This window comes from Hemitrygon akajei, chromosome 1, assembly GCF_048418815.1.
Source record: "Hemitrygon akajei chromosome 1, sHemAka1.3, whole genome shotgun sequence".
Classification (NCBI taxonomy): Eukaryota; Metazoa; Chordata; class Chondrichthyes; order Myliobatiformes; family Dasyatidae; genus Hemitrygon; species Hemitrygon akajei.
In genome coordinates, this window is record NC_133124.1 from 217,083,052 (window position 1) to 217,109,850 (window position 26,799).

A 26,799-nucleotide genomic window follows, 5' to 3' on the forward strand; every position below is an offset into this window, starting at 1 on the left:
CCAGTTCTGACACACCCTCCAGCTTTAACCCCTTCCAGCCATGACCCTCTGCCCATCTGTTCCCCATCCAGCTGTGATCCATTCCCCAGCTGTGCCCTACTGCAGTTGTGACCCTCTGCCCATCTGTTCCCCATCCAGCTGTGATCCATTCCCCAGCTGTGACTTCCTCTCCAGATGTGCCCTGCTCCAGTTGTGACCCTCTCCCCATCTGTTCCCCATCCAGCTGTTTTATTCTCCAGATGCGCCCTACTCCAGCTGTGACTTTCTCTCCAGTTGTGACCCTCTGCCCATCTGTTCCCCATCCAGCTGTGACCCATTCCCCAGCTGTGACTTCCTCTCCAGACGCCTCTCCCGCCAGCGGCGACCCAGTTACCTACTTCACACAGTAGAGGAAATGGTCCCGCCAGTCCACGGTGCCGGTATTGCCGGCTATGCTCTGCTGGGCCACGGCGTTGATCCTGCTCCTGTTGTTCTGGAAGTACTGGAGGAGGCTGTTGACGGCGCAGTCGGTGGAGCGCGGTGCGTAAGGGTTGAGCGGGGCGTAGCAGAAGTCTTTAAGGCTGACGTTCCTCTGGGCCTTTTCGGACCACACCTCGATGTTCTGCAGCCTGGTCTGGAAGTCCAGCAGTTCCAAGAGGATGCCCTTGGAGAAGATGCCCGAGAACTTGTTTTTACCAAACAGCACCGACTCGTAGGTGTAGTCCGAGCGGTTGCTCACGGTGATGATGATCTGATTGGTGCGGAAGAAGGGGCCGAAGTTGGCATCGTGGAAGTCTTTCTCCCGCCGGGCGCGGCTGTTGGGCGCCGACCAGAGCTGCACCGGGTCGGTGGTCAGCGTGATGTAGGTCAGGCCGGCCGAGAGCACCGCCACGGCGACCACCGAGGCGCCGATGACCGGCAGCGGGTGTCGCGCCACCGCCGTTCCCCAGCGCCTGAAGCCGTTGGCCACCCACCCTTGGGTGACCTGACTGACCTTGTAGGCGCAGCCCCTGTCGCCCGGGGCCGCCGGGGAAGCCTTGCCCGCCAGCCGGCTCCTCAGTGCCCAGCGGAGAGTCAGGAAGAGGGCGAAGAGGGCGGTCAGCGCGCAGAAGAGGGCGATGCACACCACCAAGGAGCCGGGGAGGCTTCCGATCTCCCAGGGGACGCGGGTCGGCGGCGGGGGCGGGATGGGTGGGCAGGAGGCTGGGCAGTCTTGGCAGGAGCACGCCTGGCCGTCGCTGGCCGTGGACTCGTTGCACCGCCAGAAGTGGCCGCCGTAGGGCACGAAGCCGCCGCCGGGCCCCGCCTCGTCGGCGCCCACCAGCACGAAGTCGATGTCGAAGGGGGCCAGCCCGTTGCTGGAGTCTCCCTGGAAGTTGAGCCAGCGCTGGGTGGTGCAGAGCGTCGCGCCGTACTTGCCACACATGGGCGAGATGGCGTAGCCGCCGGTGGCCGGGATCCGCACGTTCTTGCAGGACTCGAAGGTTCCTTCCGCGAAATGCCGCTGGTAGTAGCACCGGTACTCGAGCACCGCCAGGCGCGGCGGCCCCGTCTCGTTGGCCATGAAGGTCCTGGTGACATTGATGTGGAGGCTTTGGTTAGGGCTGCAGGTATTCTGGCAGTGAAGGTTGATGAAGTTCTGCACGCACGACGGGCAGCGGACCAGCAGCGCCTTGGAGAGGGACAGGCTCTTCTCCAGCATCTTCAGCTGCTTGACGTTACAGCACGCCCGGGTGCTGGAGCTCCCGGTGTAGAGCATCGGGCAGACCTGCTTCAGCAAGGTCAGGTGACTCCCGGTCAAGTTGAGGGCAGGCCCGTTATACACACAGGGCACCCTGGCCGGGAGAAGGTTGTTGCTCACCTCCGGGTTCTTGCCGCAGTCCTCGCTGAAGGAACAGTACCCGGCCTGGTGGATGGTGCTGCCATTGGCCTGCTGGAGAGGAAAAGACTCTTAGACAGGTGAGACTATGGAAATCTTGAGCAAAGCATAGATAATGCTGGAGGAATTCAGCAAGTCAGGCAGCATCTATGAGGGAAATACAGTCCATACTCCAGGACCAGACCCTTCATCAGGGCTTAACCCAAGGGCAGTTCGCTGCAAGACTTCTGCCCCAAACTCTTCATAGATGTTGCCTGGCCTGCTGAAACACTTTGACAACAGGTTCTCCACCTACCAGTAAAATTAGCCCAGTCTCCACTAGGTGACCACCATCCGAATTCAGGAACCTGCCCATTGCCAGCATAACAAACAAAAGTGAGATTCAGTTGGACCTTTGGCCATTCTGCAGACCACCATCATAGGACAATTAAATGCCTGCCCACCCTGCCAAGTTCATGTGACTTCCCAGACATCCCACCATATACAGCCATTCACTCTTCTCACTGCTACCACTAGCAAAGAGGTACCTGAGCCTTGGGTCCCACACCACCAGGTTCAGGAACAGTTATTACCCCTCAACCATCCGGTCATACATCACCAGGTTCAGGAACAGTTATTACCCATCAACCATCAGGACCCACAACAGCAGGTTCAGGAACAAGGAACAGTTATTACCCCTCAACCATTAGGTCCCACACCACCAGGTTCAGGAACAGTTATTACCCCTCAACCATCAGGTCCCAAACCACCAGGTTCAGGAACAGTTATAACCGTCAACCAACAGGCCCCACACCACCAGCTTCAGGAACAGTTATTAGCCTTCAACGATCCTGGTTCAGGAACACTTATTATCCCTCTTCCATCAGATCCCAGAACAACAGGTTCAGGAACAGTTATTACCCCTCAACAATCAGGACCCACACCACAAGGTTCAGGAACAGTTATTACCCCTCAACCATTAGGTCCCACACCACCAGGTTCAGGAACAGTTGTTACCCCACAACCATCAGGTCCCACGCCACCAGGTTCAGGAACAGTTATTACCCCTCAACCATCACGTCCCACACCACCAGGTTCAGGAACAGTTATTACCCCTCAACCATCAGTTCCCACACTACCAGGTTTAGGAAGCTATTACCCCTCAACCATCAGGTCCCACACCACCAGGTTGAGGAACAGTTATTACCCCTCACCCATCAGGTCCCACACCAACAGGTTCAGGAAGTTATTACCCCTAAACCATCAGGTCCCACACTACCACGGTTAGGAAGCTATTACCCCCCAACCATTAGGTCCACACCACCAGCTTCAGGAAGTTATTACCCCTCAACCATCAGGTCCCACACCACAAGGTTCAGGAACAGTTATTACCCATCAACCATCAAGTCCCACACCACCAGGTTCAGGAACAGTTCTTACCCCTAAACCATCAGGTCCCACACTACAAGGTTTAGGCAGCTATTACCCCTCAACCATCAGGTCCCACAACACCAGGTTCAGGAAAAGTTGTTACCCAACAACCATCAGCTCCCACACCACCAGTTTCAGGAACAGGTATTACCCCTCAACCATCAGGTCCCACACTACCAGGTTTAGGAACCTATTGCCCCTCAACCATCAGCTCCCACACCACCAGATTCAGGAACAGTTATTACCCCCCAACCATCAGGTCCCAAACCACCAGATTCAGGAATAGTTATTACCCCTCAACCATCAGGTCCCACACTACCAGGTTTAGGAAGCTATTATCTCTCAACCATCAGACCCACACCACCAGGTTCAGGAACAGTTATTACCGCTCAACCATCAGGTCCCAAACCACCAGGTTCAGGAATATTTATTACCCCTCAGCCATCAGATCCCACACCACCAGGTTCACGAACAGTTATTACCCCTCAACCATCAGGACCCACACCACCAGGTTCAGCAACAGTTATTATCCTACAACCATCAGATCCCACACCATCAGGTTCAGGAACAGTTATTACCCCTCAACCATCAGGTCCCACACCACCAGGTTCAGGAACAGTTATTACCCCTCAACAATCAGGACCCACACCACAAGGTTCAGGAACAGTTATTACCCCTCAACCATTAGGTCCCACACCACCAGGTTCAGGAACAGTTGTTACCCCACAACCATCAGGTCCCACGCCACCAGGTTCAGGAACAGTTATTACCCCTCAACCATCACGTCCCACACCACCAGGTTCAGGAACAGTTATTACCCCTCAACCATCAGTTCCCACACTACCAGGTTTAGGAAGCTATTACCCCTCAACCATCAGGTCCCACACCACCAGGTTGAGGAACAGTTATTACCCCTCACCCATCAGGTCCCACACCAACAGGTTCAGGAAGTTATTACCCCTAAACCATCAGGTCCCACACTACCACGGTTAGGAAGCTATTACCCCCCAACCATTAGGTCCACACCACCAGCTTCAGGAAGTTATTACCCCTCAACCATCAGGTCCCACACCACAAGGTTCAGGAACAGTTATTACCCATCAACCATCAAGTCCCACACCACCAGGTTCAGGAACAGTTCTTACCCCTAAACCATCAGGTCCCACACTACAAGGTTTAGGCAGCTATTACCCCTCAACCATCAGGTCCCACAACACCAGGTTCAGGAAAAGTTGTTACCCAACAACCATCAGCTCCCACACCACCAGGTTCAGGAACAGGTATTACCCCTCAACCATCAGGTCCCACACTACCAGGTTTAGGAAACTATTGCCCCTCAACCATCAGGTCCCACACCTACAGGTTGAGGAACAGTTATTACCCCTCAACCATCAGGTCCCACACCACCAGATTCAGGAACAGTTATTACCCCTCAAACATCAGGTCCCACACCAACAGGTTCAGGAACAGTTATTACCCCTCAACCATCAGGTCACACACCACCAGGTTCAGGAACAGTTATTACCCCTCAACCATCAGGTCCCACACCAACAGCTTCAGGAACTGTTATTACCCCTCAACCATCAGGTCCCACACCACCAGTTTCAGGAACAGCTATTATCCTCAAACCATCAGGACCCACACCACCAGGTTCAGGAACAGTTATTATCCTGCAACCATCAGGACCCACACCACCAGGTTCAGGAACAGTTATTACCCCTCAACCATCAGGTCCCACAGTACCAGGATTAGGAAGCTATTACCCCTCAACCATCAGGTCCCACACCACCAGGTTCAGGAACAGTTAGTAACCCTCACCCATCAGGTCCCACACCACCAGGTTGAGGAACAGTTATTATCCCGCAACCATCAGGTCCCACACCACCAGGTTCAGGAACAGTTATTACCCCTCAACCATCAGGTCCCACACCACCAGGTTCATGAACAGTTATTACCGCTCAACCATCAGGTCCCAAACCACCAGGTTCAGGAATATTTATTACCCCTCAACCATCAGATCCGACACCAACAGGTTAACGAAGTTATTATCCCTCAACCATCAGGACCCACACCAACAGGTTCAGTAACAAGGAACAGTTATTATCCTACAACCATCCGGTCCCACACCACCAGGTGTAGGAACTGTTATTACCCCTCAACAGTCAGGTCCCACTCTATCAGGTTTAGGAAGCTCTTACCCCTCAACCATCAGGTGGCACACCACCAGGTTCAGGAACAGTTATTACCCCTCAACCATCAGGTTCCACACCACCAATTTCAGGTACAGTTATTACCTCTCAACCATCAGATCCCACACCATCAGGTTCAGGAACAGTTATTACCCCTCAACCATCAGGTCCCACACCACCAGGTTCAGGAAGCTATTACGCCTCAACCATCAGGTCCCACACCACCAGCTTCAGGAACAGTTATTACCCCTCAACCATCAGGACCCACACCACCAGGTTCAGGAACAGTTATTCTCCTACAACCATCAGGTCCCACACCACCAAGTTCAGGAACAGTTATTACCCCTCAACCATCAGTTCCCACACCACCAGGTTCAGGAACAAGCAACAGTTATTATCCTGCAACCATCAGGTCCCACACCACCAAGTTCAGGAACAGTTATTACCCCTCAACCATCAGGACCCACACCACAAGGTTCAGGAACAAGCAACAGTTATTATCCTACAACCATCAGGTCCCACACCACCACCACGTTTAGGAACAGTTATTACCCCTCAACCATCAGATCCCACACTAGCAGGTTTAGGAACAGTTATTACCCCTCAACCATCAGGTCCCACACCACCAGGTTGAGGAACAGTTATTACCCCTCAACCATCAGCTCCCACACCACCAGATTCAGGAACAGTTATTACCCCCCAACCATCAGGTCCCAAACCAACAGATTCAGGAATAGTTATTACCCCTCAACCATCAGGTTCCACACTACCAGGTTTAGGAAGCTATTATCTCTCAACCATCAGACCCACACCAACAGGTTCAGGAACAGTTATTACCGCTCAACCATCAGGTCCCAAACCACCAGGTTCAGGAATATTTATTACCCCTCAGCCATCAGATCCCACACCACCAGGTTCACGAACAGTTATTACCCCTCAACCATCAGGACCCACACCACCAGGTTCAGGAACAGTTATTATCCTACAACCATCAGATCCCACACCATCAAGTTCAGGAACAGTTATTACCCCTCAACCATCAGGACCCACACCACCAGGTTCAGGAACAGTTATTATCCTACAACCATCAGGTCCCACACCACCAAGTTCAGGAACAGTTATTACCCCTCAACCATCAGTTCCCACACCACCAGGTTCAGGAACAAGCAACACTTATTATCCTACAACCATCAGGTCCCACACCACCACGTTTACGAACAGTTATTGCCCATCAACCATCAGATCCCACACCACCAGGTTCAGGAACACTTATTACCCCTCAACCATCAGGTCCCACACAACAATGTTCAGGAACAGTTATTACCTCTCAACCATCAGGTCCCACACCAGCAGGTTCAGGAACAGTTATTATCCTACAACCATCAGGTCCCACACCACCAAGTTCAGGAACAGTTATTACCCCTCAACCATCAGTTCCCACACCACCAGGTTCAGGAACAAGCAACAGTTATTGCCCCTCAACCATCAGGTTCCACACCACCAATTTCAGGTACAGTTATTACCTCTCAACCATCAGATCCCACACCATCAGGTTCAGGAACAGTTATTACCCCTCAACCATCAGGTCCCACACCACCAGGTTCAGGAAGCTATTACTCCTCAACCATCAGGTCCCACACCACCAGCTTCTGGAACAGTTATTACCCCTCAACCATCAGGACCCACACCACCAGGTTCAGGAACAGTTATTATCCTACAACCATCAGGTCCCACACCACCAAGTTCAGGAACAGTTATTACCCCTCAACCATCAGTTCCCACACCACCAGGTTCAGGAACAAGCAACAGTTATTATCCTACAACCATCAGGTCCCACACCACCAGGTTCAGGAACAGTTATTACCCTCACCCATCAGATCCCACACCACCAGGTTCAGGAACACTTATTACCCCTCAACCATCAGGTCCCACACCAGCAGGTTTAGGAACAGTTATTACCCCACAACCATCAGGTCCCACACCTCCAGGTGTAGGAACAGTTATTACCCCTCAACCATCAGGTCCCACACCACCAGGTTCAGGAACAGTTATTACCCCTCAACCATCAGGTCCCACAGTACCAGGATTAGGAAGCTATTACCCCTCAACCATCAGGTCCCACACCACCAGGTTCAGGAACAGTTAGTAACCCTCACCCATCAGGTCCCACACCACCAGGTTGAGGAACAGTTATTATCCCGCAACCATCAGGTCCCAAACCACCAGATTCAGGAATAGTTATTACCCCTCAACCATCAGGTCCCACACCACCAGGTTCAGGAACAGTTATTACCGCTCAACCATCAGGTCCCAAACCACCAGGTTCAGGAATATTTATTACCACTCAACCATCAGATCCGACACCAACAGGTTAACGAAGTTATTATCCCTCAACCATCAGGACCCACACCAACGGGTTCAGTAACAAGGAACAGTTATTATCCTACAACCATCCGGTCCCACACCACCAGGTGTAGGAACTGTTATTACCCCTCAACAGTCAGGTCCCACTCTATCAGGTTTAGGAAGCTCTTACCCTTCAACCATCAGGTGGCACACCACCAGGTTCAGGAACAGTTATTACCCCTCAACCATCAGGTTCCACACCACCAATTTCAGGTACAGTTATTACCTCTCAACCATCAGATCCCACACCATCAGGTTCAGGAACAGTTATTACCCCTCAACCATCAGGTCCCACACCACCAGGTTCAGGAAGCTATTACGCCTCAACCATCAGGTCCCACACCACCAGCTTCAGGAACAGTTATTACCCCTCAACCATCAGGACCCACACCACCAGGTTCAGGAACAGTTATTATCCTACAACCATCAGGTCCCACACCACCAAGTTCAGGAACAGTTATTACACCTCAACCATCAGGTGGCACACCACCAGGTTCAGGAACAGTTATTACCCCTCAACCATCAGGTTCCACACCACCAATTTCAGGTACAGTTATTACCTCTCAACCATCAGATCCCACACCATCAGGTTCAGGAACAGTTATTACCCCTCAACCATCAGGTCCCACACCACCAGGTTCAGGAAGCTATTACGCCTCAACCATCAGGTCCCACACCACCAGCTTCAGGAACAGTTATTACCCCTCAACCATCAGGACCCACACCACCAGGTTCAGGAACAGTTATTCTCCTACAACCATCAGGTCCCACACCACCAAGTTCAGGAACAGTTATTACCCCTCAACCATCAGTTCCCACACCACCAGGTTCAGGAACAAGCAACAGTTATTATCCTGCAACCATCAGGTCCCACACCACCAAGTTCAGGAACAGTTATTACCCCTCAACCATCAGGACCCACACCACCAGGTTCAGGAACAAGCAACAGTTATTATCCTACAACCATCAGGTCCCACACCACCACCACGTTTAGGAACAGTTATTACCCCTCAACCATCAGATCCCACACTAGCAGGTTTAGGAACAGTTATTACCCCTCAGCCATCAGGTCCCACACCACCAGGTTGAGGAACAGTTATTACCCCTCAACCATCAGCTCCCACACCACCAGATTCAGGAACAGTTATTACCCCCCAACCATCAGGTCCCAAACCAACAGATTCAGGAATAGTTATTACCCCTCAACCATCAGGTCCCACACTACCAGGTTTAGGAAGCTATTATCTCTCAACCATCAGACCCACACCACCAGGTTCAGGAACAGTTATTACCGCTCAACCATCAGGTCCCAAACCACCAGGTTCAGGAATATTTATTACCCCTCAGCCATCAGATCCCACACCACCAGGTTCACGAACAGTTATTACCCCTCAACCATCAGGACCCACACCACCAGGTTCAGGAACAGTTATTATCCTACAACCATCAGATCCCACACCATCAGGTTCAGGAACAGTTATTACCCCTCAACCATCAGGACCCACACCACCAGGTTCAGGAACAGTTATTATCCTACAACCATCAGGTCCCACACCACCAAGTTCAGGAACAGTTATTACCCCTCAACCATCAGTTCCCACACCACCAGGTTCAGGAACAAGCAACACTTATTATCCTACAACCATCAGGTCCCACACCACCACGTTTACGAACAGTTATTGCCCATCAACCATCAGATCCCACACCACCAGGTTCAGGAACACTTATTACCCCTCAACCATCAGGTCCCACACAACAATGTTCAGGAACAGTTATTACCTCTCAACCATCAGGTCCCACACCAGCAGGTTCAGGAACAGTTATTATCCTACAACCATCAGGTCCCACACCACCAAGTTCAGGAACAGTTATTACCCCTCAACCATCAGTTCCCACACCACCAGGTTCAGGAACAAGCAACAGTTATTGCCCCTCAACCATCAGGTTCCACACCACCAATTTCAGGTACAGTTATTACCTCTCAACCATCAGATCCCACACCATCAGGTTCAGGAACAGTTATTACCCCTCAACCATCAGGTCCCACACCACCAGGTTCAGGAAGCTATTACTCCTCAACCATCAGGTCCCACACCAGCAGGTTCAGGAACAGTTATTATCCTACAACCATCAGGTCCCACACCACCAAGTTCAGGAACAGTTATTACCCCTCAACCATCAGTTCCCACACCACCAGGTTCAGGAACAAGCAACAGTTATTATCCTACAACCATCAGGTCCCACACCACCAGGTTCAGGAACAGTTATTACCCTCACCCATCAGATCCCACACCACCAGGTTCAGGAACACTTATTACCCCTCAACCATCAGGTCCCACACCAGCAGGTTTAGGAACAGTTATTACCCCACAACCATCAGGTCCCACACCTCCAGGTGTAGGAACAGTTATTACCCCTCAACCATCAGGTCCCACACCACCAGGTTCAGGAACAGTTATTACCCCTCAACCATCAGGTCCCACAGTACCAGGATTAGGAAGCTATTACCCCTCAACCATCAGGTCCCACACCACCAGGTTCAGGAACAGTTAGTAACCCTCACCCATCAGGTCCCACACCACCAGGTTGAGGAACAGTTATTATCCCGCAACCATCAGGTCCCAAACCACCAGATTCAGGAATAGTTATTACCCCTCAACCATCAGGTCCCACACCACCAGGTTCAGGAACAGTTATTACCCCTCAACCATCAGGTCCCACACCACCAAGTTCAGGAACAGTTATTACCCCTCAACCATCAGGACCCACACCACCAGGTTCAGGAACAAGCAACAGTTATTATCCTACAACCATCAGGTCCCACACCACCACCACGTTTAGGAACAGTTATTACCCCTCAACCATCAGATCCCACACTAGCAGGTTTAGGAACAGTTATTACCCCTCAGCCATCAGGTCCCACACCACCAGGTTGAGGAACAGTTATTACCCCTCAACCATCAGCTCCCACACCACCAGATTCAGGAACAGTTATTACCCCCCAACCATCAGGTCCCAAACCAACAGATTCAGGAATAGTTATTACCCCTCAACCATCAGGTCCCACACTACCAGGTTTAGGAAGCTATTATCTCTCAACCATCAGACCCACACCACCAGGTTCAGGAACAGTTATTACCGCTCAACCATCAGGTCCCAAACCACCAGGTTCAGGAATATTTATTACCCCTCAGCCATCAGATCCCACACCACCAGGTTCACGAACAGTTATTACCCCTCAACCATCAGGACCCACACCACCAGGTTCAGGAACAGTTATTATCCTACAACCATCAGATCCCACACCATCAGGTTCAGGAACAGTTATTACCCCTCAACCATCAGGACCCACACCACCAGGTTCAGGAACAGTTATTATCCTACAACCATCAGGTCCCACACCACCAAGTTCAGGAACAGTTATTACCCCTCAACTATCAGTTCCCACACCACCAGGTTCAGGAACAAGCAACACTTATTATCCTACAACCATCAGGTCCCACACCACCACGTTTACGAACAGTTATTGCCCATCAACCATCAGATCCCACACCACCAGGTTCAGGAACACTTATTACCCCTCAACCATCAGGTCCCACACAACAATGTTCAGGAACAGTTATTACCTCTCAACCATCAGGTCCCACACCAGCAGGTTCAGGAACAGTTATTATCCTACAACCATCAGGTCCCACACCACCAAGTTCAGGAACAGTTATTACCCCTCAACCATCAGTTCCCACACCACCAGGTTCAGGAACAAGCAACAGTTATTGCCCCTCAACCATCAGGTTCCACACCACCAATTTCAGGTACAGTTATTACCTCTCAACCATCAGATCCCACACCATCAGGTTCAGGAACAGTTATTACCCCTCAACCATCAGGTCCCACACCACCAGGTTCAGGAAGCTATTACTCCTCAACCATCAGGTCCCACACCAGCAGGTTCAGGAACAGTTATTATCCTACAACCATCAGGTCCCACACCACCAAGTTCAGGAACAGTTATTACCCCTCAACCATCAGTTCCCACACCACCAGGTTCAGGAACAAGCAACAGTTATTATCCTACAACCATCAGGTCCCACACCACCAGGTTCAGGAACAGTTATTACCCTCACCCATCAGATCCCACACCACCAGGTTCAGGAACACTTATTACCCCTCAACCATCAGGTCCCACACCAGCAGGTTTAGGAACAGTTATTACCCCACAACCATCAGGTCCCACACCTCCAGGTGTAGGAACAGTTATTACCCCTCAACCATCAGGTCCCACACCACCAGGTTCAGGAACAGTTATTACCCCTCAACCATCAGGTCCCACAGTACCAGGATTAGGAAGCTATTACCCCTCAACCATCAGGTCCCACACCACCAGGTTCAGGAACAGTTAGTAACCCTCACCCATCAGGTCCCACACCACCAGGTTGAGGAACAGTTATTATCCCGCAACCATCAGGTCCCAAACCACCAGATTCAGGAATAGTTATTACCCCTCAACCATCAGGTCCCACACCACCAGGTTCAGGAACAGTTATTACCCCTCAACCATCAGGTCCCACAGTACCAGGATTAGGAAGCTATTACCCCTCAACCATCAGGTCCCACACCACCAGGTTCAGGAACAGTTAGTAACCCTCACCCATCAGGTCCCACACCACCAGGTTGAGGAACAGTTATTATCCCGCAACCATCAGGTCCCAAACCACCAGATTCAGGATTAGTTATTACCGCTCAACCATCAGGTCCCAAACCACCAGGTTCAGGAATATTTATTACCACTCAACCATCAGATCCGACACCAACAGGTTAACGAAGTTATTATCCCTCAACCATCAGGACCCACACCAACGGGTTCAGTAACAAGGAACAGTTATTATCCTACAACCATCCGGTCCCACACCACCAGGTGTAGGAACTGTTATTACCCCTCAACAGTCAGGTCCCACTCTATCAGGTTTAGGAAGCTCTTACCCTTCAACCATCAGGTGGCACACCACCAGGTTCAGGAACAGTTATTACCCCTCAACCATCAGGTTCCACACCACCAATTTCAGGTACAGTTATTACCTCTCAACCATCAGATCCCACACCATCAGGTTCAGGAACAGTTATTACCCCTCAACCATCAGGTCCCACACCACCAGGTTCAGGAAGCTATTACGCCTCAACCATCAGGTCCCACACCACCAGCTTCAGGAACAGTTATTACCCCTCAACCATCAGGACCCACACCACCAGGTTCAGGAACAGTTATTATCCTACAACCATCAGGTCCCACACCACCAAGTTCAGGAACAGTTATTACCCCTCAACCATCAGTTCCCACACCACCAGGTTCAGGAACAAGCAACAGTTATTATCCTGCAACCATCAGGTCCCACACCACCAAGTTCAGGAACAGTTATTACCCCTCAACCATCAGGACCCACACCACCAGGTTCAGGAACAAGCAACAGTTATTATCCTACAACCATCAGGTCCCACACCACCACCACGTTTAGGAACAGTTATTACCCCTCAACCATCAGATCCCACACTAGCAGGTTTAGGAACAGTTATTACCCCTCAACCATCAGGTCCCACACCACCAGGTTGAGGAACAGTTATTACCCCTCAACCATCAGCTCCCACACCACCAGATTCAGGAACAGTTATTACCCCCCAACCATCAGGTCCCAAACCACCAGATTCAGGAATAGTTATTACCCCTCAACCATCAGGTCCCACACTACCAGGTTTAGGAAGCTATTATCTCTCAACCATCAGACCCACACCACCAGGTTCAGGAACAGTTATTACCGCTCAACCATCAGGTCCCAAACCACCAGGTTCAGGAATATTTATTACCCCTCAGCCATCAGATCCCACACCACCAGGTTCACGAACAGTTATTACCCCTCAACCATCAGGACCCACACCACCAGGTTCAGGAACAGTTATTATCCTACAACCATCAGATCCCACACCATCAGGTTCAGGAACAGTTATTACCCCTCAACCATCAGGTCCCACACCACCAGGTTGAGGAACAGTTATTATCCCGCAACCATCAGGTCCCAAACCACCAGATTCAGGAATAGTTATTACCCCTCAACCATCAGGTCCCACACCACCAGGTTCAGGAACAGTTATTACCGCTCAACCATCAGGTCCCAAACCACCAGGTTCAGGAATATTTATTACCACTCAACCATCAGATCCGACACCAACAGGTTAACGAAGTTATTATCCCTCAACCATCAGGACCCACACCAACGGGTTCAGTAACAAGGAACAGTTATTATCCTACAACCATCCGGTCCCACACCACCAGGTGTAGGAACTGTTATTACCCCTCAACAGTCAGGTCCCACTCTATCAGGTTTAGGAAGCTCTTACCCTTCAACCATCAGGTGGCACACCACCAGGTTCAGGAACAGTTATTACCCCTCAACCATCAGGTTCCACACCACCAATTTCAGGTACAGTTATTACCTCTCAACCATCAGATCCCACACCATCAGGTTCAGGAACAGTTATTACCCCTCAACCATCAGGTCCCACACCACCAGGTTCAGGAAGCTATTACGCCTCAACCATCAGGTCCCACACCACCAGCTTCAGGAACAGTTATTACCCCTCAACCATCAGGACCCACACCACCAGGTTCAGGAACAGTTATTATCCTACAACCATCAGGTCCCACACCACCAAGTTCAGGAACAGTTATTACCCCTCAACCATCAGTTCCCACACCACCAGGTTCAGGAACAAGCAACAGTTATTATCCTGCAACCATCAGGTCCCACACCACCAGGTTCAGGAACAGTTATTACCCCTCAACCATCAGGACCCACACCACCAGGTTCAGGAACAAGCAACAGTTATTATCCTACAACCATCAGGTCCCACACCACCACCACGTTTAGGAACAGTTATTACCCCTCAACCATCAGATCCCACACTAGCAGGTTTAGGAACAGTTATTACCCCTCAACCATCAGGTCCCACACCACCAGGTTGAGGAACAGTTATTACCCCTCAACCATCAGCTCCCACACCACCAGATTCAGGAACAGTTATTACCCCCCAACCATCAGGTCCCAAACCACCAGATTCAGGAATAGTTATTACCCCTCAACCATCAGGTCCCACACTACCAGGTTTAGGAAGCTATTATCTCTCAACCATCAGACCCACACCACCAGGTTCAGGAACAGTTATTACCGCTCAACCATCAGGTCCCAAACCACCAGGTTCAGGAATAGTTATTACCCCTCAGCCATCAGATCCCACACCACCAGGTTCACGAACAGTTATTACCCCTCAACCATCAGGACCCACACCACCAGGTTCAGGAACAGTTATTACCCCTCAACCATCAGGTCCCACACCACCAGGTTCAGGAAGCTATTACTCCTCAACCATCAGGTCCCACACCACCAGCTTCAGGAAGCTATTACTCCTCAACCATCAGGTCCCACACCACCAGCTTCAGGAACAGTTATTACCCCTCAACCATCAGGACCCACACCACCAGGGTCAGGAACAGTTATTATCCTACAACCATCAGGTCCCACACCACCAAGTTCAGGAACAGTTATTACCCCTCAACCATCAGTTCCCACACCACCAGGTTCAGGAACAAGCAACACTTATTATCCTACAACCATCAGGCCCCAAACACCACCACGTTTACGAACAGTTATTACCCCTCAACCATCAGATCCTGCACCACCAGGTTCAGGAGCAGTTATTGCCCATCAACCATCAGATCCCACACCACCAGGTTCAGGAACACTTATTACCCCTCAACCATCAGGTCCCACACAACAATGTTCAGGAACAGTTATTACCTCTCAACCATCAGGTCCCACACCAGCAGGTTCAGGAACAGTTATTATCCTACAACCATCAGGTCCCACACCACCAAGTTCAGGAACAGTTATTACCCCTCAACCATCAGTTCCCACACCACCAGGTTCAGGAACAAGCAACAGTTATTACCCCTCAACCATCAGGTTCCACACCACCAATTTCAGGTACAGTTATTACCTCTCAACCATCAGATCCCACACTATCAGGTTCAGGAACAGTTATTACCACTCAACCATCAGGTCCCACACCACCAGGTTCAGGAAGCTATTACTCCTCAACCATCAGGTCCCACACCACCAGCTTCTGGAACAGTTATTACCCCTCAACCATCAGGACCCACACCACCAGGTTCAGGAACAGTTATTATCCTACAACCATCAGGTCCCACACCACCAAGTTCAGGAACAGTTATTACCCCTCAACCATCAGTTCCCACACCACCAGGTTCAGGAACAAGCAACAGTTATTATCCTACAACCATCAGGTCCCACACCACCAGGTTCAGGAACAGTTATTACCCTCACCCATCAGATCCCACACCACCAGGTTCAGGAACACTTATTACCCCTCAACCATCAGGTCCCACACAACAATGTTCAGGAACAGTTATTACCTCTCAACCATCAGGTCCCACACCAGCAGGTTTAGGAACAGTTATTACCCCACAACCATCAGGTCCCACACATCCAGGTGTAGGAACAGTTATTACCCCTCAACCATCAGGTCCCACACCACCAGGTTCAGGAACAGTTATTACCACTCAACCATCAGGTCCCACAGTACCAGGATTAGGAAGCTATTACCCCTCAACCATCAGGTCCCACACCACCAGGTTCAGGAACAAGCAACAGTTATTGCCCCTCAACCATCAGGTTCCACACCACCAATTTCAGGTACAGTTATTACCTCTCAACCATCAGATCCCACACCATCAGGTTCAGGAACAGTTATTACCCCTCAACCATCAGGTCCCACACCACCAGGTTCAGGAAGCTATTACTCCTCAACCATCAGGTCCCACACCACCAGCTTCTGGAACAGTTATTACCCCTCAACCATCAGGACCCACACCACCAGGTTCAGGAACAGTTATTATCCTACAACCATCAGGTCCCACACCACCAAGTTCAGGAACAGTTATTACCCCTCAACCATCAGTTCCCACACCACCAGGTTCAGGAACAAGCAACAGTTATTATCCTACAACCATCAGGTCCCACACCACCAGGTTCAGGAACAGTTATTACCCTCACCCATCAGATCCCACACCACCAGGTTCAGGAACACTTATTACCCCTCAACCATCAGGTCCCACACCAGCAGGTTTAGGAACAGTTATTACCCCACAACCATCAGGTCCCACACCTCCAGGTGTAGGAACAGTTATTACCCCTCAACCATCAGGTCCCACACCACCAGGTTCAGGAACAGTTATTACCCCTCAACCATCAGGTCCCACAGTACCAGGATTAGGAAGCTATTACCCCTCAACCATCAGGTCCCACACCACCAGGTTCAGGAACAGTTAGTAACCCTCACCCATCAGGTCCCACACCACCAGGTTGAGGAACAGTTATTATCCCGCAACCATCAGGTCCCAAACCACCAGATTCAGGAATAGTTATTACCCCTCAACCATCAGGTCCCACACCACCAGGTTCAGGAACAGTTATTACCGCTCAACCATCAGGTCCCAAACCACCAGGTTCAGGAATATTTATTACCACTCAACCATCAGATCCGACACCAACAGGTTAACGAAGTTATTATCCCTCAACCATCAGGACCCACACCAACGGGTTCAGTAACAAGGAACAGTTATTATCCTACAACCATCCGGTCCCACACCACCAGGTGTAGGAACTGTTATTACCCCTCAACAGTCAGGTCCCACTCTATCAGGTTTAGGAAGCTCTTACCCTTCAACCATCAGGTGGCACACCACCAGGTTCAGGAACAGTTATTACCCCTCAACCATCAGGTTCCACACCACCAATTTCAGGTACAGTTATTACCTCTCAACCATCAGATCCCACACCATCAGGTTCAGGAACAGTTATTACCCCTCAACCATCAGGTCCCACACCACCAGGTTCAGGAAGCTATTACGCCTCAACCATCAGGTCCCACACCACCAGCTTCAGGAACAGTTATTACCCCTCAACCATCAGGACCCACACCACCAGGTTCAGGAACAGTTATTATCCTACAACCATCAGGTCCCACACCACCAAGTTCAGGAACAGTTATTACACCTCAACCATCAGGTGGCACACCACCAGGTTCAGGAACAGTTATTACCCCTCAACCATCAGGTTCCACACCACCAATTTCAGGTACAGTTATTACCTCTCAACCATCAGATCCCACACCATCAGGTTCAGGAACAGTTATTACCCCTCAACCATCAGGTCCCACACCACCAGGTTCAGGAAGCTATTACGCCTCAACCATCAGGTCCCACACCACCAGCTTCAGGAACAGTTATTACCCCTCAACCATCAGGACCCACACCACCAGGTTCAGGAACAGTTATTCTCCTACAACCATCAGGTCCCACACCACCAAGTTCAGGAACAGTTATTACCCCTCAACCATCAGTTCCCACACCACCAGGTTCAGGAACAAGCAACAGTTATTATCCTGCAACCATCAGGTCCCACACCACCAAGTTCAGGAACAGTTATTACCCCTCAACCATCAGGACCCACACCACCAGGTTCAGGAACAAGCAACAGTTATTATCCTACAACCATCAGGTCCCACACCACCACCACGTTTAGGAACAGTTATTACCCCTCAACCATCAGATCCCACACTAGCAGGTTTAGGAACAGTTATTACCCCTCAGCCATCAGGTCCCACACCACCAGGTTGAGGAACAGTTATTACCCCTCAACCATCAGCTCCCACACCACCAGATTCAGGAACAGTTATTACCCCCCAACCATCAGGTCCCAAACCAACAGATTCAGGAATAGTTATTACCCCTCAACCATCAGGTCCCACACTACCAGGTTTAGGAAGCTATTATCTCTCAACCATCAGACCCACACCACCAGGTTCAGGAACAGTTATTACCGCTCAACCATCAGGTCCCAAACCACCAGGTTCAGGAATATTTATTACCCCTCAGCCATCAGATCCCACACCACCAGGTTCACGAACAGTTATTACCCCTCAACCATCAGGACCCACACCACCAGGTTCAGGAACAGTTATTATCCTACAACCATCAGATCCCACACCATCAGGTTCAGGAACAGTTATTACCCCTCAACCATCAGGACCCACACCACCAGGTTCAGGAACAGTTATTATCCTACAACCATCAGGTCCCACACCACCAAGTTCAGGAACAGTTATTACCCCTCAACCATCAGTTCCCACACCACCAGGTTCAGGAACAAGCAACACTTATTATCCTACAACCATCAGGTCCCACACCACCACGTTTACGAACAGTTATTGCCCATCAACCATCAGATCCCACACCACCAGGTTCAGGAACACTTATTACCCCTCAACCATCAGGTCCCACACAACAATGTTCAGGAACAGTTATTACCTCTCAACCATCAGGTCCCACACCAGCAGGTTCAGGAACAGTTATTATCCTACAACCATCAGGTCCCACACCACCAAGTTCAGGAACAGTTATTACCCCTCAACCATCAGTTCCCACACCACCAGGTTCAGGAACAAGCAACAGTTATTGCCCCTCAACCATCAGGTTCCACACCACCAATTTCAGGTACAGTTATTACCTCTCAACCATCAGATCCCACACCATCAGGTTCAGGAACAGTTATTACCCCTCAACCATCAGGTCCCACACCACCAGGTTCAGGAAGCTATTACTCCTCAACCATCAGGTCCCACACCAGCAGGTTCAGGAACAGTTATTATCCTACAACCATCAGGTCCCACACCACCAAGTTCAGGAACAGTTATTACCCCTCAACCATCAGTTCCCACACCACCAGGTTCAGGAACAAGCAACAGTTATTATCCTACAACCATCAGGTCCCACACCACCAGGTTCAGGAACAGTTATTACCCTCACCCATCAGATCCCACACCACCAGGTTCAGGAACACTTATTACCCCTCAACCATCAGGTCCCACACCAGCAGGTTTAGGAACAGTTATTACCCCACAACCATCAGGTCCCACACCTCCAGGTGTAGGAACAGTTATTACCCCTCAACCATCAGGTCCCACACCACCAGGTTCAGGAACAGTTATTACCCCTCAACCATCAGGTCCCACAGTACCAGGATTAGGAAGCTATTACCCCTCAACCATCAGGTCCCACACCACCAGGTTCAGGAACAGTTAGTAACCCTCACCCATCAGGTCCCACACCACCAGGTTGAGGAACAGTTATTATCCCGCAACCATCAGGTCCCAAACCACCAGATTCAGGAATAGTTATTACCCCTCAACCATCAGGTCCCACACCACCAGGTTCAGGAACAGTTATTACCCCTCAACCATCAGGTCCCACACCACCAAGTTCAGGAACAGTTATTACCCCTCAACCATCAGGACCCACACCACCAGGTTCAGGAACAAGCAACAGTTATTATCCTACAACCATCAGGTCCCACACCACCACCACGTTTAGGAACAGTTATTACCCCTCAACCATCAGATCCCACACTAGCAGGTTTAGGAACAGTTATTACCCCTCAGCCATCAGGTCCCACACCACCAGGTTGAGGAACAGTTATTACCCCTCAACCATCAGCTCCCACACCACCAGATTCAGGAACAGTTATTACCCCCCAACCATCAGGTCCCAAACCAACAGATTCAGGAATAGTTATTACCCCTCAACCATCAGGTCCCACACTACCAGGTTTAGGAAGCTATTATCTCTCAACCATCAGACCCACACCACCAGGTTCAGGAACAGTTATTACCGCTCAACCATCAGGTCCCAAACCACCAGGTTCAGGAATATTTATTACCCCTCAGCCATCAGATCCCACACCACCAGGTTCACGAACAGTTATTACCCCTCAACCATCAGGACCCACACCACCAGGTTCAGGAACAGTTATTATCCTACAACCATCAGATCCCACACCATCAGGTTCAGGAACAGTTATTACCCCTCAACCATCAGGACCCACACCACCAGGTTCAGGAACAGTTATTATCCTACAACCATCAGGTCCCACACCACCAAGTTCAGGAACAGTTATTACCCCTCAACTATCAGTTCCCACACCACCAGGTTCAGGAACAAGCAACACTTATTATCCTACAACCATCAGGTCCCACACCACCACGTTTACGAACAGTTATTGCCCATCAACCATCAGATCCCACACCACCAGGTTCAGGAACACTTATTACCCCTCAACCATCAGGTCCCACACAACAATGTTCAGGAACAGTTATTACCTCTCAACCATCAGGTCCCACACCAGCAGGTTCAGGAACAGTTATTATCCTACAACCATCAGGTCCCACACCACCAAGTTCAGGAACAGTTATTACCCCTCAACCATCAGTTCCCACACCACCAGGTTCAGGAACAAGCAACAGTTATTGCCCCTCAACCATCAGGTTCCACACCACCAATTTCAGGTACAGTTATTACCTCTCAACCATCAGATCCCACACCATCAGGTTCAGGAACAGTTATTACCCCTCAACCATCAGGTCCCACACCACCAGGTTCAGGAAGCTATTACTCCTCAACCATCAGGTCCCACACCAGCAGGTTCAGGAACAGTTATTATCCTACAACCATCAGGTCCCACACCACCAAGTTCAGGAACAGTTATTACCCCTCAACCATCAGTTCCCACACCACCAGGTTCAGGAACAAGCAACAGTTATTATCCTACAACCATCAGGTCCCACACCACCAGGTTCAGGAACAGTTATTACCCTCACCCATCAGATCCCACACCACCAGGTTCAGGAACACTTATTACCCCTCAACCATCAGGTCCCACACCAGCAGGTTTAGGAACAGTTATTACCCCACAACCATCAGGTCCCACACCTCCAGGTGTAGGAACAGTTATTACCCCTCAACCATCAGGTCCCACACCACCAGGTTCAGGAACAGTTATTACCCCTCAACCATCAGGTCCCACAGTACCAGGATTAGGAAGCTATTACCCCTCAACCATCAGGTCCCACACCACCAGGTTCAGGAACAGTTAGTAACCCTCACCCATCAGGTCCCACACCACCAGGTTGAGGAACAGTTATTATCCCGCAACCATCAGGTCCCAAACCACCAGATTCAGGAATAGTTATTACCCCTCAACCATCAGGTCCCACACCACCAGGTTCAGGAACAGTTATTACCCCTCAACCATCAGGTCCCACAGTACCAGGATTAGGAAGCTATTACCCCTCAACCATCAGGTCCCACACCACCAGGTTCAGGAACAGTTAGTAACCCTCACCCATCAGGTCCCACACCACCAGGTTGAGGAACAGTTATTATCCCGCAACCATCAGGTCCCAAACCACCAGATTCAGGATTAGTTATTACCGCTCAACCATCAGGTCCCAAACCACCAGGTTCAGGAATATTTATTACCACTCAACCATCAGATCCGACACCAACAGGTTAACGAAGTTATTATCCCTCAACCATCAGGACCCACACCAACGGGTTCAGTAACAAGGAACAGTTATTATCCTACAACCATCCGGTCCCACACCACCAGGTGTAGGAACTGTTATTACCCCTCAACAGTCAGGTCCCACTCTATCAGGTTTAGGAAGCTCTTACCCTTCAACCATCAGGTGGCACACCACCAGGTTCAGGAACAGTTATTACCCCTCAACCATCAGGTTCCACACCACCAATTTCAGGTACAGTTATTACCTCTCAACCATCAGATCCCACACCATCAGGTTCAGGAACAGTTATTACCCCTCAACCATCAGGTCCCACACCACCAGGTTCAGGAAGCTATTACGCCTCAACCATCAGGTCCCACACCACCAGCTTCAGGAACAGTTATTACCCCTCAACCATCAGGACCCACACCACCAGGTTCAGGAACAGTTATTATCCTACAACCATCAGGTCCCACACCACCAAGTTCAGGAACAGTTATTACCCCTCAACCATCAGTTCCCACACCACCAGGTTCAGGAACAAGCAACAGTTATTATCCTGCAACCATCAGGTCCCACACCACCAAGTTCAGGAACAGTTATTACCCCTCAACCATCAGGACCCACACCACCAGGTTCAGGAACAAGCAACAGTTATTATCCTACAACCATCAGGTCCCACACCACCACCACGTTTAGGAACAGTTATTACCCCTCAACCATCAGATCCCACACTAGCAGGTTTAGGAACAGTTATTACCCCTCAACCATCAGGTCCCACACCACCAGGTTGAGGAACAGTTATTACCCCTCAACCATCAGCTCCCACACCACCAGATTCAGGAACAGTTATTACCCCCCAACCATCAGGTCCCAAACCACCAGATTCAGGAATAGTTATTACCCCTCAACCATCAGGTCCCACACTACCAGGTTTAGGAAGCTATTATCTCTCAACCATCAGACCCACACCACCAGGTTCAGGAACAGTTATTACCGCTCAACCATCAGGTCCCAAACCACCAGGTTCAGGAATATTTATTACCCCTCAGCCATCAGATCCCACACCACCAGGTTCACGAACAGTTATTACCCCTCAACCATCAGGACCCACACCACCAGGTTCAGGAACAGTTATTATCCTACAACCATCAGATCCCACACCATCAGGTTCAGGAACAGTTATTACCCCTCAACCATCAGGTCCCACACCACCAGGTTGAGGAACAGTTATTATCCCGCAACCATCAGGTCCCAAACCACCAGATTCAGGAATAGTTATTACCCCTCAACCATCAGGTCCCACACCACCAGGTTCAGGAACAGTTATTACCGCTCAACCATCAGGTCCCAAACCACCAGGTTCAGGAATATTTATTACCACTCAACCATCAGATCCGACACCAACAGGTTAACGAAGTTATTATCCCTCAACCATCAGGACCCACACCAACGGGTTCAGTAACAAGGAACAGTTATTATCCTACAACCATCCGGTCCCACACCACCAGGTGTAGGAACTGTTATTACCCCTCAACAGTCAGGTCCCACTCTATCAGGTTTAGGAAGCTCTTACCCTTCAACCATCAGGTGGCACACCACCAGGTTCAGGAACAGTTATTACCCCTCAACCATCAGGTTCCACACCACCAATTTCAGGTACAGTTATTACCTCTCAACCATCAGATCCCACACCATCAGGTTCAGGAACAGTTATTACCCCTCAACCATCAGGTCCCACACCACCAGGTTCAGGAAGCTATTACGCCTCAACCATCAGGTCCCACACCACCAGCTTCAGGAACAGTTATTACCCCTCAACCATCAGGACCCACACCACCAGGTTCAGGAACAGTTATTATCCTACAACCATCAGGTCCCACACCACCAAGTTCAGGAACAGTTATTACCCCTCAACCATCAGTTCCCACACCACCAGGTTCAGGAACAAGCAACAGTTATTATCCTGCAACCATCAGGTCCCACACCACCAGGTTCAGGAACAGTTATTACCCCTCAACCATCAGGACCCACACCACCAGGTTCAGGAACAAGCAACAGTTATTATCCTACAACCATCAGGTCCCACACCACCACCACGTTTAGGAACAGTTATTACCCCTCAACCATCAGATCCCACACTAGCAGGTTTAGGAACAGTTATTACCCCTCAACCATCAGGTCCCACACCACCAGGTTGAGGAACAGTTATTACCCCTCAACCATCAGCTCCCACACCACCAGATTCAGGAACAGTTATTACCCCCCAACCATCAGGTCCCAAACCACCAGATTCAGGAATAGTTATTACCCCTCAACCATCAGGTCCCACACTACCAGGTTTAGGAAGCTATTATCTCTCAACCATCAGACCCACACCACCAGGTTCAGGAACAGTTATTACCGCTCAACCATCAGGTCCCAAACCACCAGGTTCAGGAATAGTTATTACCCCTCAGCCATCAGATCCCACACCACCAGGTTCACGAACAGTTATTACCCCTCAACCATCAGGACCCACACCACCAGGTTCAGGAACAGTTATTACCCCTCAACCATCAGGTCCCACACCACCAGGTTCAGGAAGCTATTACTCCTCAACCATCAGGTCCCACACCACCAGCTTCAGGAAGCTATTACTCCTCAACCATCAGGTCCCACACCACCAAGTTCAGGAACAGTTATTACCCCTCAACCATCAGTTCCCACACCACCAGGTTCAGGAACAAGCAACACTTATTATCCTACAACCATCAGGCCCCAAACACCACCACGTTTACGAACAGTTATTACCCCTCAACCATCAGATCCTGCACCACCAGGTTCAGGAGCAGTTATTGCCCATCAACCATCAGATCCCACACCACCAGGTTCAGGAACACTTATTACCCCTCAACCATCAGGTCCCACACAACAATGTTCAGGAACAGTTATTACCTCTCAACCATCAGGTCCCACACCAGCAGGTTCAGGAACAGTTATTATCCTACAACCATCAGGTCCCACACCACCAAGTTCAGGAACAGTTATTACCCCTCAACCATCAGTTCCCACACCACCAGGTTCAGGAACAAGCAACAGTTATTACCCCTCAACCATCAGGTTCCACACCACCAATTTCAGGTACAGTTATTACCTCTCAACCATCAGATCCCACACTATCAGGTTCAGGAACAGTTATTACCACTCAACCATCAGGTCCCACACCACCAGGTTCAGGAAGCTATTACTCCTCAACCATCAGGTCCCACACCACCAGCTTCTGGAACAGTTATTACCCCTCAACCATCAGGACCCACACCACCAGGTTCAGGAACAGTTATTATCCTACAACCATCAGGTCCCACACCACCAAGTTCAGGAACAGTTATTACCCCTCAACCATCAGTTCCCACACCACCAGGTTCAGGAACAAGCAACAGTTATTATCCTACAACCATCAGGTCCCACACCACCAGGTTCAGGAACAGTTATTACCCTCACCCATCAGATCCCACACCACCAGGTTCAGGAACACTTATTACCCCTCAACCATCAGGTCCCACACAACAATGTTCAGGAACAGTTATTACCTCTCAACCATCAGGTCCCACACCAGCAGGTTTAGGAACAGTTATTACCCCACAACCATCAGGTCCCACACATCCAGGTGTAGGAACAGTTATTACCCCTCAACCATCAGGTCCCACACCACCAGGTTCAGGAACAGTTATTACCACTCAACCATCAGGTCCCACAGTACCAGGATTAGGAAGCTATTACCCCTCAACCATCAGGTCCCACACCACCAGGTTCAGGAACAAGCAACAGTTATTGCCCCTCAACCATCAGGTTCCACACCACCAATTTCAGGTACAGTTATTACCTCTCAACCATCAGATCCCACACCATCAGGTTCAGGAACAGTTATTACCCCTCAACCATCAGGTCCCACACCACCAGGTTCAGGAAGCTATTACTCCTCAACCATCAGGTCCCACACCACCAGCTTCTGGAACAGTTATTACCCCTCAACCATCAGGACCCACACCACCAGGTTCAGGAACAGTTATTATCCTACAACCATCAGGTCCCACACCACCAAGTTCAGGAACAGTTATTACCCCTCAACCATCAGTTCCCACACCACCAGGTTCAGGAACAAGCAACAGTTATTATCCTACAACCATCAGGTCCCACACCACCAGGTTCAGGAACAGTTATTACCCTCACCCATCAGATCCCACACCACCAGGTTCAGGAACACTTATTACCCCTCAACCATCAGGTCCCACACCAGCAGGTTTAGGAACAGTTATTACCCCACAACCATCAGGTCCCACACCTCCAGGTGTAGGAACAGTTATTACCCCTCAACCATCAGGTCCCACACCACCAGGTTCAGGAACAGTTATTACCCCTCAACCATCAGGTCCCACAGTACCAGGATTAGGAAGCTATTACCCCTCAACCATCAGGTCCCACACCACC

General features: G+C 50.2%; 1 protein-coding gene across 2 annotated transcripts in view; it reads right to left on the reverse strand.

The window, feature by feature from the left end:
* Window positions 1-26,799, reverse strand: part of npc1l1 (NPC1-like 1) — a 198,435-nt gene that overhangs the window by 50,450 nt on the left and 121,186 nt on the right. Inside the window, exon 2 of one of the 2 annotated variants that reach the window (XM_073061132.1) lies at window positions 378-1,909. In XM_073061132.1, the coding sequence (XP_072917233.1) occupies window positions 378-1,909 (1,532 nt within the window). Of the gene's footprint in view, window positions 1-377; window positions 1,913-26,799 lie in introns of both variants that reach the window. The other variant, XM_073061124.1, reaches the window with a different exon arrangement.